Below are 20,676 nucleotides of genomic sequence, written 5' to 3'. Positions count from 1 at the left end.
TGTCAAATTCATAAAACTTGACTTCTATCTGTGAGTGTTCGTCTGATATTTGATACATAACTGCAGAACTTTAACCTCTAATAAGTCTGTATTTAATGTCCTCATAAACCTCTTCTTCAGGACTCCTGACATACAATGTCCTGAAATTTCCAAATGTGCTACAGCTGTTAAGAGTTAAGAATACAGTCAGCGTAGAACTGACAATATATACATTTATATATAGCAAAAATCAATCCAAACACATGAACAGATTTCTCTAAGACAACAATAAGATACAACTTAGGATGGGACTGTTTGTGACCAACAATTTTTCAAAATTGTATTATCTGAACTTGAGTTTTAGAAATTTTCTGTTAAAAACCAACTTACCTACAAGACCTAGGGTTGTTGAAACTATGCTTATTTATTGCAGACTGCTTCATAACTAATTAGACCACAGTGTAACCATAGAATCAACTTGTTTAAAATGTTTGTATTTGTTTTTTTGCAGTATACAGCAGGCAACATTAGAATAACAAATAAATTAACATATAATACAAAATAAGGAATTTACAGTCATTTCTGTCAACCGTCTAATCTAAATCTGGGTGGTCCATTAGCATGGGTTACATTTTTGCAGTCTTAAACTGTTTAACTGTTGTCCTTTACACTATGTGTGTATGTATGTTTTGTGACACTCAGGCATGCTCTTAAGATCTGTATACAGACAGCTATAGACTGCAAAGGAGTGCATTAATATATGCAGTATACATTTTTTTAAACTGCCCCCTCTAGTGGTTACTAACTATCTGCTGTCAGTCTTGTTTCCACATTTAAAATGTAAAGACCACTGGGGGCAGTATGTGAGCCCTGAAAAGCAAACACAATATATAAATTAAAATAATTTAGATTGCTCCCTTAACAGCTGCTGTGCTGCAGCTAACAGAAAAATTTACATAGACATATCCTTATAGTGGAATTTTTTTTTACATTTTCAAGTACGGTAAGCTCGTTTAGGACAAAGTGACATCAACATTGTCAGTGCTCTTCTCCATCTCACAGTCTTTGTCTGATGGTGCAGAGACCGGCGTGTCTCTCAGAGAGTTCGGGCCACTGCTAGTCTGCCCTAAACCTTTGTGTGGGAGGTCTGCTGTCGATTCAGCCTCAGGTTCTTGCTGTGGGGCTGTGGCTACAAATAGAACAAAAGTGAAAAATATACATTACATCTATGAACATGTCAAGTGTAATGTGGCTGATGATTATGCAGGCAAACAAAGGGCTGGAGACTTCCAGTCAGGATTGCGAGCTGCTGTGAGAAAAAAATAAATGTTATCAATTTGTGAACTGATCAACGTGTGAATGCCATCAACTGGACGGTGCCGTTACCTGATTGAGTGCAGGACTTCATGTGTTCTGGCCAGTGGGCTTGCTGACAGGGGTAATCACAGTAGCTGGTGTTCCAGCAGCAGTAGAAGATGGCCTCTTTCCTGCAGTTAGCACACCACTGTTTCTTCTTTGTCTCATCCACTGCTTGCTGCTTCTCCAGCTCCATCTGTTTCTTCACCTCAGTCACCATCCTCTCTCTCTCCTGTTCCAGACTTTGCCTCATCTCTGCCATTGTCAGCTCTACATTGAAGTATGCATACACATGATCAAACACAAGTAAAACCCATTACACGGTTTTGGGGAATGAAGACTACATGCATAGTACTTTGCTGATCAATGAAGTTCTCACCAAGGTTGTGCTTCATTTCTGACAACTCTTGTTGATGCAGCCACTGTAATTTTTCTATTTCGATTCTCAGTCGTCTTATCTGAATTAAAAACCCATGGGTAAGTTAAGGGTCACACGAAAAGCCAATGTTATGATCTGAATATTCAGTCGCCACAGGGCCAAGAGCAAACACCTACCTCTGCTATTGTATTTCCTGAAGTACTCTTAGAAAGGTCATTGTAGATTTCAGTCATTGTACCTTTGATTGCATCCATTATCTGAAAAAGAGTATACCATAATATTATGATGTCTTATTCAAGAAAAAATATTTGATGGATGGTTATACAGTAATTGACATATGAACTACCAATACTAATCTGGTTTCTTTGTCTTGTCATCTTCAAGTCCCATTTTATGTACAAGTCAAACATATGTTGTTTGAAAGCTATCGAGGAATGGTATTTACTGTACCTCAGTGTATTAGACACCAGAAATTTGTACATTTCACACCCAGAGAAATAAAACAAATTGCTTTCAGGGCTTGTTTTCATCTAGGTTATTTAGCCAAAGAATGATCAGTCAGTGCTGAAGCCCAGTGGATTTGGCACCTTACATAACAAATGTAAATTAAAAATTATACTAACTTTATTTGTGTACTTGGCAATGTCTGCAGCTGCATCTGCTGAGGCAGTGGGGATATACAGGTCGGTTGCCACTGGGGAAGATGTAGCAGCTGTGCCTAAACTTGATGCTGCAATCATGGCAACAGAAGCAGGACTACTGGATACCAGGGTGACAGCCGACGTGGATGTGTCTTTTTGTTGAACAGCTAGAATTAGAAAAATATATTATTCAGAAACATCAATATGGACAAACTGAATTTGTGAAATATTTAGCACATTTGTTGCTGTAAAGGGTAAATTGTATATTTTCAAAACACTATTATATGAAGGAATTTTTTTTATATATACTGGCCCACACTGTCAAGTCATACTTGTTGCATACGAATACTTGTTATCTACCTTTAACAGCCTGTCTGGTCTGATAGCGTGTGCTTTGTGAAGACTGCTGTGCTGACGATGAGGATCCTGCTGTCGAGCCATTCCCAGTGGCTTGTGTCTGGGTCAGCGCTTGACCCTGGCCTTGACTGGGCGACGACGCCTGCATCTGCGTGGTTGCCACAGGTTGCTGGTTCTGTTGCTGACGCTGCACCTTCTGCATGTGCCACTTCTGAGAGGAGGTCTGAAACTTGGCAGTGGGATTCCACACCACAGCTCTCTGCACCACCGGCACCGTCTCTCTGGGCAGCAGAGGACGCTGTTTTTTCAAAGCTGGTGTGGTGGAGGCTGAGGAGGATGAAGAGGGGGGTGTTGCGGTGGCACTGGACACAGTTGCAAGGCTTATGGTTGCGGGTGAGGGAGTAGTGAAGGAGACCATGGTGACAGGAATGGCCATAGGGGACTGTGTGGAAACACTAGAGGGTGTGGAGGGAGCTGTACTGTTTTGAGACGGGATTGTTGATGGGGTCAGGGCTTTACCTACAAGACAAAGTACCTACATTATTTTTCAGTTCCGCCTGTAAAGTTGATGATGTTTTCACATGTTACATATGCTAAAAATGGGCATTACATTCAGTGGGTGTTTGATTATTTCTTGTGGGATCAGCAGAGAAAAGTTCAACACTCACCTTCAGGTTTACCAGCAGATGACTCTTTAACAGTGGTGTTGTCTTTCCTGCTCCTCCTCCTGTTCTTGCCTCCCTGTTCCTCTCCGAGGTCAATAACCAGCTCTCTCTCTGAGTCAGAGTCCTCCACTGGCACAGGCTGCTTTGCCTCTTCTTTCACTTGAGCCTTCTCCCTGAGACCAGGTGATGATGGAGGTGCTTTGGTCTGCTCTGGGCTCTCCTTTTCCGAATCTGTGCTCATTTTCTCTTTAGGTGAAGCATTTGATGCTGTTGCAGTGGCGTCGCCTGCTGCAGTCTCGGATGCCACGAGCGAATCAGCTTTACCCTCCTTATCTTGACTCACGGAAGGTTGGTCTTTGACTTTACTTTTGGTAGGCTCCTTCTGGGCTTCATCATTGGGTGCTGCATCCCGGCCATCCTTGGTCTTTTGCTCCTCATCGCTGGCATATTCACTGTCACTGGAGTCAGATTTATCAGAGTCTTCTGAGTCACTGTGTTCCACACCTTTGTACACATCAACAGAGATCTCATCTATACCTGCAAAACAAAGTAATAGGATGGATATATCAAACCACCATTCAATATGTTATAGGGTTCAGTAAGGAGCAAGCAAAACTAAGCAAGTACCTGGATCAAAATTATTCAATACCTCACTACAATACCACATCCCATCCCCAAAATGTGTTAAGCAACTCTTCCATTACGGCAATGATTCTGCTGACAATCGACAATAGCAATACTTCAGACATTGCTATTTTTTCTATGCATACTCTACTGACCCAACTGTGCCTTGCAACTCTCAATGGTTTTGTCCAAGTTCAGCTGGAAACGGCTCTTGATCTGTCTTTTTGGAGAGGTGAGGACTGGTGTGGCTCCTTGTTTCTGCTGAACCGTTTCACTAAGCTCCTTAAGGTCCATTTCTGCTTTACTCCGATCTGGAAGAAAACAACGTAAAATAATTCCAAACAGCAAAATCTGCATGAAAAATTCACACAGAATGTATTTAACACTCTAATGCATATTACATAATTGCCATTAAAGATTCACCTAGGTTGAGGTTCAGAATGCTTCCTGTCGGTGGTGTCTTCTCCTGCTTGGGGGCGCCAGGAGCTTGAGAGTGGAATGGTTTAGGGCTGTCCAAGGAACTGCCTGCAGGACAAGGTCGAGGATGGGCAGGCGATGCTGTTAAGAGATATTTACTGTTAAATTAAGTCTCCTCCCATTAGACACAACATACTTGTTCCTACACTTAAATGCAATAAGTGAAATACCTGTACAGTCCATGGACTCTTCTCCTGTACTGTACTGGCTGTTTGAAGCTTTTGTCTGGGACTTGTCAGCTGTGTCATGTTCCCCATCCGAACCAGTATGGGCAGAGGAGTTGGTGCTCATGGGGGAGCGAGGCATTTCACTGAGAGGGAGCCGTCGGCCTGCTGTGCTCCCTCCCACCCCAGCCCCAGACAGCATGGTCCTGGTCAAAGGGATCTTGGGTGATGCAGTCATATCAAAGCTCAGCTTAATCTTCTCCTGTTTCTCAGGTTTGATCGAGGTGGAAGAGGGGTTGGAGGGATCCAGCAGCATCTGGAAGTTGTTGTCAGGAGTGTAGGGGGTCCTGAAGGAGGCATAGTTAAATACTCCAAACTTCTTCCTCATGTTCTCCACATAGACCTCCATCTCTTGCATGGCACTGTTGAAGATGCTCTTGGTCTTCTTCACAGAGAAAGGAATCTCTTTGGACATGAGGTAGCAATTGTTTAAAGGAACCCAAGCCCTGAATGATAAAGATTCACATCATAAAGAAAGATTGACATGTGCCTAAGTAACTGAGTAACTGAAGCACAAAGGACTGTTACCTGTCATGCTGACCAAAAAAGCGAGCATCCACTTGTCCATCTTTGTCCCGCAGAGCTTTAGCAGGCCAGAATGGAAATCCTTTCAGTTTGGCCCACACTAGAGGGTGTGGGTTACTCTGCAGACATACAGAAAAACACTGAAACTAAGGGCGCTTTCACACCTATAGTTCGTTGGACTCAGTGCAATTCGGGGGTCAAGTTGCAACATTGTTGCATTTTTCATTTGGTTCGGTTTTGCACTTTGTCAAACGCACCAAACACATAAACAAATGTCACGCGATCAAAACAGATGCTTGTTTATTGGACAGAATTTTGTATTCTATCCTATTTATTTATTTATTACTTCTTCTGTGTGTCTGATATTTTGCTGCTGTAGCACTGAAATTTCCCAATTTGGGATCAATAAAAGTCTATCTACCCATCCATCCATCCATCTATGAAACTCACCGACACTTCTAGTCTTAGAAATAATGGAGCAACACCAAATTTATAACGTCTTGGGTTTTCTGGTTCTGCTTTAGTGTTTCTAATATTTTAGAAGAAGGCGAACAATGAGCAGCTGACAGACAGCGAGTGAAGGAGAGAGAGAGAGAGAGAGAGAGATGATGATGTGTTGTCACACAGACGACCAGCGATGTGTGCTCAGAACAGCTTATGGATCTGAAAGTAATAATCCCTTAAATCATACCTAAGTCACCTGAAGTGAACCAAACTCTAGTTCACTTGGAGGCAAACCGAGACCCTCGTTTTCAAGCGGACCAGATTTCGGATGAGCTTTCACGCCAGCCCAAACGAACCGGACTATCTGCCCAAACGCTCCAGGGTTCGTTTTAAATGGACCAAACGAGGTAGGTGTGAAAGCAACCTAAGTGATCTATGTTTAAAAGGGTAAACAACTTGGTGGAATCATCAACAGAAACATCAAGTTACTCAACTAGCTTACACAAGGCTCACAGAACCAGTTGTCTCTCTTTTGGCAAGCAGACAGATAACACTCAGGACAAACTTCAATCTCGTTCATCTGCAATTAAAGAATCAGAAGACATATAAAATCAAGTTTCAGCTGCCATGTTTAGTGTTTTAAATCAATCAACAACTCAAAATCGCAAAATCTTTTGTTACCCAAACCACATACCCACCTCATGTTCACAGATTTTTACTATCACTTTAGCTGTAGCTGTGAGTTTGTGATTGCCTGAAACAAGGACATACATTTATGATAAACAATTTTAATACACACTAGTGATAATTAAATATCATTGTTATTGTAACATTGTTGATAACATCATGTTATCGTTTTACAAATCCTGTTACCCAAATCAATTATTCTGAGCAAATTGTAATTAAAAACTAATAAAATAAGTAATTGACATCTGATAATCAACAGTGGAACACAGTTGATTTAAATGAACATCAATTAGACTATTTAAGGAAATAGTATATTTATATTCTTCATAATAGCATGATATTGATTTAATCTGCTAGATTATTCTTGAATAAAAACTTCCACACAATGAAACATACCTCCATTGTATATAATGCAGTTGTGCAAAATCCATTTTGCATCTGCCAAGAAGGCCTCTGTGCAGCCATACATTTTCTTTTTAATATTCTGCGGTGCAAAAAGAAAAGATGGTGCCTGACTGACAAACTTTTTAACGTTGCTACATTCATGTTATCCAAGAAAAATGGGACAGCTTATGGTTTACCTTCTCAAGTGTGCAAAGATCCATAGGGTGAAAAATATACTCTGCATAATCTGGATGCTGTTCAAGAGAGACAGGTTTCTGGAAGGGTTCGGTCTATAAAAGTGAGTAGACAGAAAAGAGAGTGAAGGAAAACAAACTCTCTGCACAACCTTCCCCTTTACTACACATGAACATGCTACCACCATGCTATTACTACAACAAATCTAAAAGCCGCTTCAAACAAAAGGAGGAAAATCAGTGGAGGAAGAAATCATGACGGGGTCTTGTTAGTGGTGTAATTGATTACCCAATTAAAAGTCTTTCTCTGCGTGGAAGCTGCATGGGGGGAGCGAGATGACAAGCGGGGATGATCCTGAAAGAGAGTGAGAGGGGCAGCTGTATCCTCACCACCAGCTAGCATGTTTACCTTCATGGTTTCCAGCCATGACAGGCCCATTATAGTACAACGACTATGATTGTTAGTTATGTTATTAGAAATAATTTGCACATGCAAATCAATAATATATCATGCTTGACTGATATGTGGACAGGTAGTTCTTCAGCGTGCAGATCTTAACATCTGGCACGACTGGAATCGGGAATATGATGGTTGCATAAGCCATCCAAAACTTAAGACTGGCCAGAAAAGAACACATGCCAATATCCAAGTGATTAATCTGAATGTACAAGTAGAAAAGGCAGAAATGAGAATATACAGTGTACCCCATCTGTAATTAGACTGTCTGCATCAAAACGATATAATCAGTGTGGTAGCATGAATTCCCTAGAAAGACAGAGGGACCACAGTACTTACACCTGGCTGTTTCATCTTCTGAAGAGCAAACTTTAGTAGGTAAGACAGCTGCTCTATAGTTAGCATCATCATGGCTTTGCTCTGAGTCTCTATACACTCAGCGACTGTTATTTTCTGAAAGACATCAAGAGGAAAATAGTTGAAAACTTTTTTTATCCCATCATTGCACAGAATGTACTGTATGTAGGCTCAACGTCAAACATTTATTGAAAGGTTCTCTGTACATTAAACAAATATTAAAACAGGTTTGGACAAAAGGCTTTGGAATATGGCTTACAACACCCTTAAGGGGCTTTCACACCGGCGCACGATAACTCACTGCCTCCAGTCATTTCAATGAGAGGATTGCAGCAGATGGGAAGCGGTTTTGATCACGGCGGTCGGGTATGAACCCACATGAACCTGCACAGGTTTTCCTCTGCTGCCCAGAGTTCACCGTGCTAAACTTCTGGCTGTACTTTGGGTGGCAGGAATCGCTTTTAAAAACGCTTTGCTTTTTTGGGAAACGCTCTTGCAGGTAGGCGGTTGTCAGGGCGGTTTCCGCGCGGCGGTGTGAAACCAGCTTTACACTATACACATTCCTGGGTGAGTACCTCACACTCCGGACAGAACCAGTCGCCCTCGGGCTCGGCTGGTAGTTTGAGGCACTTGGCGTGGTATACCCTGGGGCAGAGCTCACAGCAGAGCACCTGGCCCTCGCGGTGGCACAGCCAGCAGTAGAAGTCATTCCTGCCGTCCTGCGGTACAACATCAACAGGGTCTGTGGTGAGTGCTGGCTGCTTCACATAGTAAAAGGGACCATGTCTTAGTTCTGACTGGAATGCGAGCAAAAGAAAGACAAAGTTTGGGAATGTCAAAATCAGCTTAGATTACAGTAGCCAAGCAGACATGCACAGCATCAAAAAAGGCACACTAAAGTCACTGAAGTCCAAAACACAGACTGCTGTGAGCCCTAATAAGTACAAGTGTTAGACACTAATTGCTGGTTGATGAATTTAAAAGTCACATTTTTTCATTGTGATGGAAATGACATCAAAAGATGACAGGTCATGTTATTTATTCTAAGTCGTGTGACTTGCTCAATTCTCTGATTTAAATCTGTGTTAAAGGACAAAACCATCACCAATGTGCAGAAGGGTAAACAGTGTGGCCAGCCTTGATTAAACTGGCAAAGGCAAAGATAGTTACAGTGACTACTAGTAATCATTAACAAAGGTCAACTTAATGTGCCAAGTGTAAGATACTAGCAATCATTTACCTACTGTGCATTTGTTAAGTACTTTAAACCCAAAGGAAGCAAAGAATGCACTTTGCACTTACTCAGATTGCAGAGAAAGCATTTGTTGAATTTAGAGGTGCACAGATAGCAATTCATCAGACCTCAGAACACGTATTAAATTACTAGTACCAGTAGTATCCAATGAGATTAAACTATTACGTAAAAGTAACATCAATTAATTTTCATTTGGCAGACAATCCTAAACATAACACTGTAAAATACAGGGACATAACACGCTAATAGGCTATAGTGCATGACATACTGTTCCTAAAATACTTAAATATTTGGATCTCAATGGAGCAGACAAGAGGTGGAAATTGCAGGTTAACTTATGATATAATAATATCACAATATTTAGCCCCTGATGGAATCAGAAATCAGACTTATAACGGCTGATGTTAAACAGCATGTATCAAAGTGCAAAGTTTCAGTTAAATGGAAACATGTGCCATTATTCAGATGTCAACCAGCCACAATCTTGCAAACAACCAAGATATACTGTAGAACAGTTAAGAGCGCAAATGTCTGCAAAAAGGAAAGAAATACCTCACAAGAGAATGTACCATGCCACTGATGCCAGTTTAGCAATAATATAAAGCAGGACACAATATCACTTTGTCCCAACCCTAGAGCAAACTGTAGAGTGCTGGTGAAAGTTAAGAAGGGGCTCATTTAAGAGGAAATGTCTACATACACAACATCTCAGTTATTTTATATTTTTTTAGGGCTTTTTTCTCCTTTATTTAGAACAGCTGAAGAGAGACAGGAAAGAGGAGAGAGAGGGGGGATGACATGCAGCAAAGGACCTCAGGTCGGATTTGAACCCGGGCCGCTGGCAAGGACTTAGCCTACATGTGGCACGCGCTCTATCAGTTGAGCTAGAGGCCACCCCAACATCTCACTTTTTACAAGAAATTAAATTCATTTAATTGAAAGAAGTTCACCCCTATCTGCTCCAATGGAGCTGCTAATTGGCAAGAGTTTGGATTGTGATTATACTGGGGAGCTCCCAGGTGTGTATGCGTGTAACTGTGCCTAATGTGTGCTGATGTGGAGCAGGGCGTTATGCAAAAGAGCATTCATGCTCAGTGAACCTACCCTAAATAAAACAGGCCTTCACATATCGACAGAATATGAAGAACTGATCACAACCAACCACTTCTTTCCCACAGTAAAAATATTGTGTCATCAAAAGTATCTGATCTATCGCAGGGGGGTCTCAGTTTCTTTTCAGCCAAGAACCCCTTAGAAAGAATTAACTGGGGAAATAAATTAAAAAAATGTATTTCACGATAATTAATATGGATGAATCTGAAAACTTTTCATGGAACCCTGAGTAGCACAGACCGCACTTTGAGAATCACTGCTCTGTCGGGTCTATCTTATATAAACTTAAAATGAGGGGCTAATGGGGTAGCTTGTGATAGGTTGATTTTATTTCTGAATATTGCAGTTATAATATATAGTTATATCCCCATGCGTCCAAAATGTTCACTGAAACAATTCAGCATTCACTGTAGTTTACAGTAAAGAAAGATGTTATCTGGCAACTTCAGCTAAGAAAACACTTGCAGTAGAAGAAAGTGCAGATAAAATTCAAAGAAAATGAAAACTAGCAGCAGACTATGCACTAATGTCCTGCAAAGTAAGTAAAAAAAAAAGTTGAAATACAGAGCTGCAAATGTTTTCTTGAGTAAGATTTCCACACAGATATTTGTGTTATTGATGTTTTGTCAGGCTTTCACAAATTGAAAGTGAAAATGAACCTTACGAACAAATATATACAGGTAAACTAAAAAATATTTGTAAAATGCAAATCCTAATGTCAATTTGGTGCAAAATTCATCTGGAGTTAAACCAACCCCCAAATAACAGCAAGTAATGTTAACTATTTCACAGTACTTAATATTATTCTGTTGTAATCACCGAAAATAACACTGACATCCTCACCAACAACATAAATATCTCATTTGAACTGAATCTTTTTGGATGCTTTGAGCATCACAAAGTTTCATGTTTGATGGTGGCAACAGAAGTCTCAGTTGCAGACATCTCAGACCTTCAAAACCGTAAAACCAAAACTATCCACATTGGGGGTAAGAGGCAAAATATGTTTTTAGTAGTGCTGTCAAACGATTAAAATATTTAATTAACGATTAATCGCATTAATGTCATAGTTAACTCGCAATTAATCGCACATCTTTATCTATTCTAAATGTCCCTAGATTTCTTTTTGTCCAATTATGTTTTCTCATTTTAATGCTCTTATCAACATGGAAAAGTGGATCGGCTTGCTTTGTGCTTTTGTCGCCTGGCTTTGGCGAGGAGGCGGAGAATTGGCATCAGCTGTGTGCTTGGCCATCAAGTGGTATCTCAGACTGGACGAAAATCAGTATGAAGTACTGCTGCGATGATAGCTCGGTTCACAACAACAAAACACACAGATCACTTTGGTCTTGTCGATGGAACCATTTGGCAACTTTTCAAAAGTAAACTTTCCATTCAGAATCTTATTGGCATCCATTTCGGCGTCTCGCGCTCGCCATCCACTCAAAACGTAACGTTAGCCTACGACTCTTTGGCCGGCTCGCAAGCCCAAACAAGTGTGTGCGGCGTGCCTGTTGTTGTAGTTTTTCTAACGTTACTAGTTGTTGCAACAGCATGTGAAAAAAAAGTTTGCTAGGCCAAAAAGAACGTTAATCTCGCGATAAAAAAATTGACACCGTTAAAATGGGTTTGCGTTAACGATGTTAATAACGCGTTTAACTGACAGCACTAGTTTTTAGTGATTTGGACAATTGTATACTGTATACATTGTATCCATGAATGTCATTAAGGTGCTTGACCTCTTGAAAAAAAAGTTGTCTAGTGTAAGTCTGAATATCAATAGACAATCAATCAGGTTGAAAGTAATAATATATATATATATATATATATATATATATATATATATATATATAATTTTTTTTTTGTGCTTGTTACCTGGTCTTTGCTGCTGCTAACAGCCCCTGGTTTCTTCTTTTTTTTCATTGGGCAGGGGGATGTTTCAGCAGAGGAGTGACCATTAGATGAGTGAGAGGGACTTGGTATCTTTCGTTTTTGGGTCATCCGTTCTGTCGACCCCGTGTCTGAAACTACAGACAAAAGGTCAAAGATTACACAAACTGGGAAGGGTACACTGATGGCCTACTTGATGGAGGAAAGAAATTCCAGAAATGACGCACCACAGTTTTCCTGCACTCTCACAGTCGGGTGAGGTCAATAAGCATGGTGAGTTTTATAATAATAAACCAGGACAACCAAAACCAATTCACATTTTACTGCATACTTTCACAAATATAGAAACAGAGCTTTGCCATCCTATCCAAAAACAAAGTATGTTCTTACCTTTGGATCGTGTTGAGATCTCCATTCCTTCTCTTGTAATCTCAGTTGTCTCCTCTTCCTGTGCCACACTAATGCAGAAAAGTCAAAGGTTTACCAGTCAAACATAAGCTCTGTACAAAATTCATACAAACATGTTCAAACCACTACTTCTGACAAAGTACTATGCTTATGAAATAGGTTTCAAAAGCTTAGAATGATAAGAATGATTAGGCGTAAATCGGAAAATTAAGTTATCACCAGTAATGGCTTGCTAGATTATGTCTGTGAAGGTTACAATTTTTCACCAAGCATTGTTGTCTTGGATGGTGAAATACCAGAAAATGACTTGTATATTCTAATTCCACCAGCACTGCGTGTGTGCCGGTGACAAAATCATTGTTTTCAACGTTTTCTACTCTGCTGAAGGTTACTTGATTTCAATAAACAAATCAAAAAATGATACAAAATAGATTAACTGCGCTGCATGAGAACATCTGGAAAGAGTCTCAAAAATGCCTAATGCCAGACATGATACAGGTACTGTACAAACGTTTTACCAAAAATGAACTGCAACTACTTTCAAGACCCTTCATAACTGACAATACTGATAACATAGCAATTATATCACTCAAACCATTCATCAACAGTTTAAAGACGCATACAAAAAATTATGTTAAGGTCTAAAGTAGAAATAGTACGACGGCGTATCGGGGCCATTGTAGGTAAAAAATTATAATAATTAAGGAGCCGGGGCGAGGTGGATCATATTCTGAGAAAATACCTTCTGAGATTAAAGGCGTAAATTTACACTGTTGCATTAATTTGTGATAAATAAACTCAGAAATGATGTGAGATTGTCAAGGAACCACATCACTTCACTTTGCAAGATTGGATCAACTTCATCACACCACAGACGTCGCCACTTGCAGTGTATTATGCCTGCAGTGGACGATCTCTGGTATTGTGTCCAGCTGTACCACAAATCCCATTTCAATTGCCCGTAGATGTAACCAGCGGTATCCTTACATCTGGCCATTGCATTGTAAGTCCTGTCCTGGTGCCAGAATAGTGGGGGGACAACAAGTTATGGTAACTTTATTAACCAGCAGCACAGCCAGATCACAGTCAGATGCGCCCTGCCATGTGCGTCCGGACCGTGCCAACAATTGGCAGGGCGCACCTGATGATCTGGCCGCGCCACTGGTAATTTCATTGCCAGGCTTCCTTGGCGCACCTTCGGGGCACTTAAGCATGGGGAGGGATCAAAAATAAGTGGTAATATAGGTGAATCAGAGGCTGCGACAATCATGGCTTATCACATTCACTACTTTCACCCCTTTTAATCACAGAGATATCCCGTCATGGCGCGCTGACAGTTCTAAACCCGAACAATCTCTATCACAATTGAAAAATGTGGAGCTCAAGGCAACATTTTGGTCAGCCACGTTTACCCGACATTTAGGATGGAGACACCATGTCCACCTGTCCACCTGTCCATTTTAACACGTCTGACAGCGCATATCACATAACCATTCACATACATTGGACATGTGCATGCCGGTGTAAACAGAAAGCAGATTGTCTGATGTTGCTCTGCGGTTGAAAATCATGAATGTATAAGTTGAAAATACAGAAAATACTTTGGAGAAAGAACAACAATGACGAAAAGTAAGACCAGGGATTTATTTGGTTGGACCAACAACGAGGTGAAACTGTTACTGAAAGGTATGTAAGCCTACACCTAACCGATAAGACTGACTGACATGCGTCGTCGTTTCCAAAGGTCTCCGTTTCTGCCCGTCCAGAATACAAAGCAACCCCAGAGTTTTCTAACCTAAACAGGGTCAGCAGTGTTTCCAAGTCTCAGTTTTAGTGCCTCGGTAACGCCAGAATAGTGTGGGCGCGAGGCGTGAACGTAGCAAAAGATATTTGTTTTTAAATAAAAACCTAGTAGTGTGGATGTAGCCATTCCTGCAGATGGAACATATACCCGCTGCCTTCAGATGGCTGTAAAGAGAGTCACCAGTGTGAAGGAAAGGCCTTAAAAACAGTAATAAGGTGCACTAGAGAACACAAGTGTTAAACAATTACACGTTGAAAAGAACCCTTCCCAGCATCTGCAAAGCTAAAACTACCAAAAACAGCCAAAACATAGATGGAGCACGCAGAATCTCCTCACGACGTGACGTCGTCATCCTAACCCCCCCACCCCCAATGTTTAATGCAAGTCGGCGCCTTTACTAATGCACAAAAGCTATCACCTCATCCAAATCAGTATGATGTTTTCTTCTGAAAAGGCCCAATTCACAGCAATGTCTCTTCAAAGTCTGGATGCTACAAATTCATTTAATTATAATTAATTACAGGCAAAATATAAGGCAAGCAGCGTTGTCTGTGGTATGATGAGGTTGATACGACCTTACAAAGTGAAGCAGTGTGGTTCCTTGACAACAACAAAAAAGTTTTTTCTCTATTTCTGAATTTTTTCTTGCAAATTTATGACTTCATAAACTCAGAAAATATAAATGTTATTTTTTCGTGAATTTACCACTTTAATCTCAGAAAAAATACAAGTTGTTTTCTTGTAAATGTATGACCTTAATCTTGGAAAATCTGAGTTTTTTTCTCTGAATAATACACCCCCCCCAAACCCCCACCCCGCCTGGCTCTGTAAACTTTTTTTTTTTAACCTAAAATGGCCCTAATACACTGTTGTGAAATAGACCTCAACTCTGAGACTCAGACATCTTCTAAATGTTAAAAAGATTTTAGACTCAACTAAAGCTTAAGTTAACCATACTGTAGCAATGGCAGCTCAATGTGTATAGCCATTCGCCAATCATAAATACCAGGCACCTTTCTCCACTGACTCACCATCTATGATTAGTGAACAAAACACAGAACAGTGAATCTGCAGTTTGAACCTTCTGACATCAAGTGAAAAGCATGCAAACAAGACTTCCATGCTGTTTTAAAACAACCATGTAATTTTCATTGATCAAGTGACCTAATAAAAAGACAGCATATCACAACGGATTACACAATCACAGGCCCAGTTCTGTTGAGAAACACTGCCTTATAATGCTGTGATCCAGCTTCTATTCAAAATCTGGCCAACAGGTTTTTCTCAGAGTCAGTTCAACATGATTCACCTTGGTCTGCAGGCACCCAGTTGTCGATCCTATTATTGTTGCCATTTTCTCTGACGCTACAGCGGATTCCCATTTTTATTTCACTTACTCCTGAGGTAAGCACCATTTGATTGTTTTGTGTGGAAAAAATACATACACAAAAAAACTGCTTTCATTTCAATTATTTTGTTCACCAACCTCCTACACCTACTGCTCCCATAGATCACTATAGAAGGATGAAATAGCAGACAGGAACACAGCACATCTGCAGTGACAGACAGGAGTGCAGTGAAATGGCTTTACTGGCCTCCTCATCTAACCTGTCTGGACAGCCTCAGACAATCTACCCAAGCAACATCCTGTCCAGGGCAGGAAATACAGCAACAAAAGAAAAAGAGAAAGACAGGGAGAGGGACAGGTCCAAGAACGGAAATCAATGCTGCCCATCCTGACAAAAACATATTTAAAACAAACCCTAACCACAGAGCACACACCTACTGGTACAATCCTTTCCACACCCCATTGCCACAACATCCATGCTTTAATGTAGGAAATCAACAGCATACCTTTTTTCCTTACTCACATACAGATTCTTCTGCCTATTCTTTAATCTTTTTCAATTATTGAGGGCGTTGGGGGATGATGGAAAAGATGGGTCCAGGTTTCCCAGAAGGCCTTCTCTCCCTGCTGCTGTCTCCTGCAATTGTCAATCTTTAACCTCGGCTGCAGGCTGCCGATTGGCTTGAGCACCACACGGAGAAGCCTGATTGGGTGCTCAGCTCGGTGTGCCACACAGGCTCTCTTCTCCCCGCTCTCCCCAGCTACAGTGCTGCAATGCAGAGAGGACTGCTCCTCACTGTTGCCAAAAACCTCCTGAAAACCAAGTCTCTCACTCCCTTTAAACACCATACAGACATATACCAGCCGTGTGCCTTTTTCCAGACATGTAAGATACAGCTCTACAGGCATGACAGGCAGAGAATCAGATTCCCTGCCTCGATGTGTTCTCAGCCAGTGTATGTGTATGGCATCCATTTTGAACACTCTCTCTCTCTCTCTCTCTCTCTCTCTCTCGCTCTCTCTCTTTCTCTCTCTGACCACTGTGCGCACCGCACACACAGCACGTACACAAGACACCAGTGAAATCTGCTGTAAAAGACCACATGCAGCTTATTATGTGCCCCAGCATGTTGATATGCAGCATTGGCCTGACACTGGACACAAAGACAGGACTGAAAATGTCACAGGCCTCCCAGACAGCATGGAAGGCATAACTCCCTCCCTCCCTCTCTCTTTCTCTCTGCAATGCTTTTTCAACATTTACTGTCTCATAATTAATATCTGCCTAGATATTTTGAGTGTGAGCAACAGTAAGCCAAAAACAACACAAATAAACAACTGAGAGCAATGCTATACATTTTCTATCTTTCTGTAAAAGGTATTTGTGTTTGATCAAATGTATGCATTTCATTTAATCAATACAGAACTTGAAAGCATGAATAAAAAAATGCACACAATTGAAACACATTGGTAGGCTACACATTCAGTGCAACACAAGTATAAACCATCCTTCAAAACAGAAACACATCCGGGCCAAAATGTCAAGGCCAACTACATCATCTACGCAGGTCCAAGGAGGTCAACCGGTGGATATTTCAAAGACGGACACCAAACTAAATAGGCTGTGTGGGTCGGTGTAATGCAGATTTAAGTGTGCCTACAACAATTTTCACACCATAGTGGAATGAAGGGATTAAACGAATTACCAAGCACCATTCACAAAACACTGAGTGGGGGATTTTCTGTTTCAGTCAATGCAGACTGCTCCTGAACCCTGGTCAAGCAACATCATATGCGCCATTATATCCAGGCCACAGTTCCCCTGGTTATATTTACAACAGAGCCTTTGTCAGATATCATCCATTTATAATGACAAAACAAATATCACATATTCCACCTGGAATATATTAAATGTTCAATAATAAAATAACAATATTGATAAACTGGCAAAAATAGCTACAATCAATCACTAAATTGAATCTTTTTTTTTATCTGATTCATGCATACAGAAAACCAACATCATTATATATGAACAGAATCAATCTAACCTGGTCGACTTCAAACTGGTTTTCAAGCCTCTCTGGATGAGATGAGGTTTCTATGCAGAGCCTTTTCAGAGGAAGTCCTTCCCTTCTTCCTTCCTTCTCTCTTACATACAAATACTCAGTGTGCTTGGAGCAGAGGGACAGAAAGGGGAAGCTCTTTAAAATGGCTGACACTCGGCAGCAGAGAACACTGGGAGGCAGTGCACACCATTAGGCTATGGCAATTTCTCCAACCCTGTGATAAATAAACAGCTAAAGGCACATTTAGTCCGTAAACAATTGGTATTTTAGAACACTGGTGAGCAGCTTACAGGATTAGGCCTGTTTATTCACCAAGTAAAAAAAGGGAATTATGGTGAGGTGAACTAGGTTTTGGGTGACGTGTAGAAATATTAAACAACTACACAATTTACAGTTCTTCATTGCCATGTTAGTCTGGCAAACAATTAACAACAGCCTTGCTCTCATGTCAGTTTGAGGCCTAAATTAAACTTGCTGTGCTGTCAGTTTACCATCTGTTAATTCCTCTGGGGACTCCCCTCTGCACTGCTCCCTGTCTCTCCCATCCTGCCTGGATCCCTCACCAGGCCTGCAATCTTGACAGCATAGGCCAGGGGTAGCCACAAAAAAAATCCTCTTTTGATCTTGACAAAAGAAAGCAGGTTTTCTCAGTCAGTATGCATATACAATGACCTCACACTTGACCTGTGACCCTGTACTGTATGTGTCCAGACAGCCACCCAGTATACAGAGGCAGTATGCTGTACTGTACCATGCTATGCTCACCTTCCAAGCTCCACTTCTATGCTGTGGGGTGACAAATACTCTTTCCCCTCCCCCAGTCTGTCAGATAAACCTGTATTATTACTCAGGCACGGATCACACACAGTGGCTGGTGCCTTATCAACAGTGTTGTATATGTAAAAGAATGAAAATAAGGCTTACCTCTGTGGATGCATGGCTACAAACTCTGTGTGATATGTCAATGCTTATTAAAACATGGAGGACAGCCCTGTCAGCCCTCACCCTGCTCAGAGCACAGCCACGGCTCTCAAAGCTGTCCGACTCACTGCTCTGATATAAGGCACACTGAGACTGGCCATGCATGCCGACAGAATGTAAGGCAGCTGCTGATTGGCTAGCGCATTTCCTGGCTGCTAGTCTTTTGTTTAGCACAGGCAAGCTGAAACACAGTACTCAGAGCAAGAGGAGCTAGGCCCAGATCAAAATAGTCAGCTCCTGCACACCTATCAGCTACCAAGAAGACTGCATACAGCAGTTGTTGTTTCATAAACTTGCTATAACATAGGACTTTGGTGTAGCTGTGAGGGGTTGTCAGCAGATGTGTACACAAAGAACAGGCCTATGGCTGTATTCAGAAGGAGGAATTTGTCTCACTGTTCCCACCCTAAAGTTCTTGGGAAAGATAAAAACTGCTATATCAATAAAAGCAATGTGTAAACAGGCACTACATTTTTTTTTTGGCTCAATGCTAAAAATGCAAACTAATAAACAGTCGTGATTTTCCTGACACTGGCTTTTGAAGTGGTGTCCTTAGACACACAGGCCACGATTATTCTGTTAAAAAACATTGACTTTCGGTTTCTGTTACATTATTCCACCGTGGAGCATGATTCAAGAAGATTTTCAATGACTTACAAGAAAATGTATGGTACCTCAAAAGACATAGCACAGTTCTCCTGCATTTGCAATTTTAATAGCTTCTTGTTTTCTTTTTTGTTTGCCTAATTTTTGCTAACTTTAGAAACATGTGATCTCATATTTAAGTTATTACAGCTTATAACTTTGTAAATTAATTTCACAAAAGTCAAGGGGGCAGCAGTAGCTCAGTCCATGGGGGGCAGCAGTAGCTCAGTCCATGGGGGGCGGCAGTAGCTCAGTCCATGGGGACTTGGCTTGGGAACCGGAGGGATGCCAGTTCAAGCTAGCAGCAAGGAGGGATTTAGTGTCTTGCTAAAAAGACAGACATGTATGCTTAATGTGTGAGGCAATAAATCAAAGATAAAGGGATTATTCAAACTTTATAACCATAACTTTGTAGTTCATGTAATATCACATGTAAATGTTAAGAACAGATTGGACATAAACTGTTAAAAAAAACTAGAAAACAAATTAGATGGCAATAGCAGTTTACATCTATTTTGCACTCCTTTTTGCACACTTGCATTCTTTGCATACTTCACTTGCATACTTTGCATTCAGTGTGGTTCGTTCTTGTACTGCTAATGGGACATGATCATTTTCCCCCGGGGATAAATAAAGTATTGTTCTTCTCTAAATATAAATCTGAGAAGTGCTTATCAAAGTATCCTGTAAGCATATTAGCCACTGATCTGTTTCATATTTCTAAAAGCATTAAGATGATCCAGTTTTAGAGGTAAAACAAATCATCGCTTATCTGTAGTTAAAATATTATATATACGAATATATGAAGAATCTGCCTGCATTGTTCAGTTTCCTATGGCCTCTCCTTCTACAGGAAGAAAGACAGGAGCGACCTCTTGTGGGAAAACTTTATATAGTTATATAATATATAGTTCAGTAAACACTAGCCCAGAGATTCTCAAACATATTCATGAACCACCAAATACGTAAATAAGTTAATCAAGGAGCCCATTCGACAACTTTTGTCACCAAGTGTATCTTAATCATATGTGCCTTGTTTAAGCTGCGTACTAGTACATTGAGAGCAATGAAAAAGTTAAATTCCTTGTATGTGTATACGTATTTGGCCAATAAATCTGATTCTAATTCTGATTATTTAGAAGAATGCCATATGTAAGCACAATGTCAACAAGACATAAGAATAGCTTAAAACTAGATCTTCCAACAGGATCTGTCAGGGAGAGTTCCTGTCTAAATCCAGCCTTGCTTTGGGCATCACTGCTAGGGTTTACTTAACAGTCTGTCATTTCCTTTATAGTATCAGTGCAGGCCAGAAAGCGATTGCTTACACAGCGACACAAGACAGCTTAATAAGGATGGTGCATTGACGTTAAGGCATTTAACGTTGCATTCTGTTTGGCATTAAGATAAACTGAA

At 40.8% G+C, this 20,676-nt stretch overlaps 1 protein-coding gene across 7 annotated transcripts; it reads right to left on the bottom strand.

Moving 5' to 3' along the window:
• Window positions 1-452: 452 nt before the first annotated feature.
• On the bottom strand, window positions 453-18,684 carry zmynd8 (zinc finger, MYND-type containing 8). Of its 7 annotated transcripts, none has more exons than XM_078247858.1 (22): window positions 18,559-18,676; window positions 17,617-17,739; window positions 12,399-12,466; window positions 11,994-12,145; window positions 8,326-8,547; window positions 7,733-7,846; window positions 7,226-7,291; window positions 6,940-7,032; window positions 6,755-6,842; window positions 6,370-6,425; window positions 6,174-6,251; window positions 5,231-5,346; window positions 4,649-5,148; window positions 4,425-4,559; window positions 4,157-4,312; window positions 3,381-3,914; window positions 2,716-3,231; window positions 2,338-2,522; window positions 1,891-1,971; window positions 1,715-1,793; window positions 1,366-1,605; window positions 453-1,168 (listed from the first exon to the last, which is right to left on the bottom strand). In XM_078247858.1, the coding sequence occupies exons 3-22, from the start codon at window positions 12,421-12,423 to the stop codon at window positions 993-995; spliced, it is 3,612 nt and encodes a 1,203-aa protein (XP_078103984.1). In that variant the 5' UTR covers window positions 12,424-12,466; window positions 17,617-17,739; window positions 18,559-18,676; the 3' UTR covers window positions 453-992. The 7 variants fall into 7 exon arrangements, with proteins under 7 accessions (XP_078103984.1, XP_078103983.1, XP_078103982.1 ...); XM_078247857.1 differs by lacking the exon at window positions 18,559-18,676 and adding an exon at window positions 18,126-18,237; XM_078247856.1 differs by lacking the exon at window positions 17,617-17,739 and having other exon boundaries at window positions 18,559-18,684.
• Between the last annotated feature and the right edge of the window lie 1,992 nt (window positions 18,685-20,676).

This window comes from Sander vitreus, chromosome 4 (genome assembly GCF_031162955.1).
Source record: "Sander vitreus isolate 19-12246 chromosome 4, sanVit1, whole genome shotgun sequence".
Taxonomy (NCBI): Eukaryota; Metazoa; Chordata; class Actinopteri; order Perciformes; family Percidae; genus Sander; species Sander vitreus.
Note: the sequence above shows the minus strand (reverse complement) of the source record. Positions and strands in the feature narration are given on the sequence as shown.

Excerpts from the sequence above, each read along its gene's own strand:
- zmynd8 (XM_078247856.1), bottom strand. Across the intron at positions 12,146-12,398 it reads GATCTCAACACGATCCAAAG|TTTCAGACACGGGGTCGACA; the intron begins GTAAGAACATAC and ends TTTTGTCTGTAG. Across the intron at positions 1,794-1,890 it reads CAGGAAATACAATAGCAGAG|ATAAGACGACTGAGAATCGA; the intron begins GTAGGTGTTTGC and ends TTTTTAATTCAG.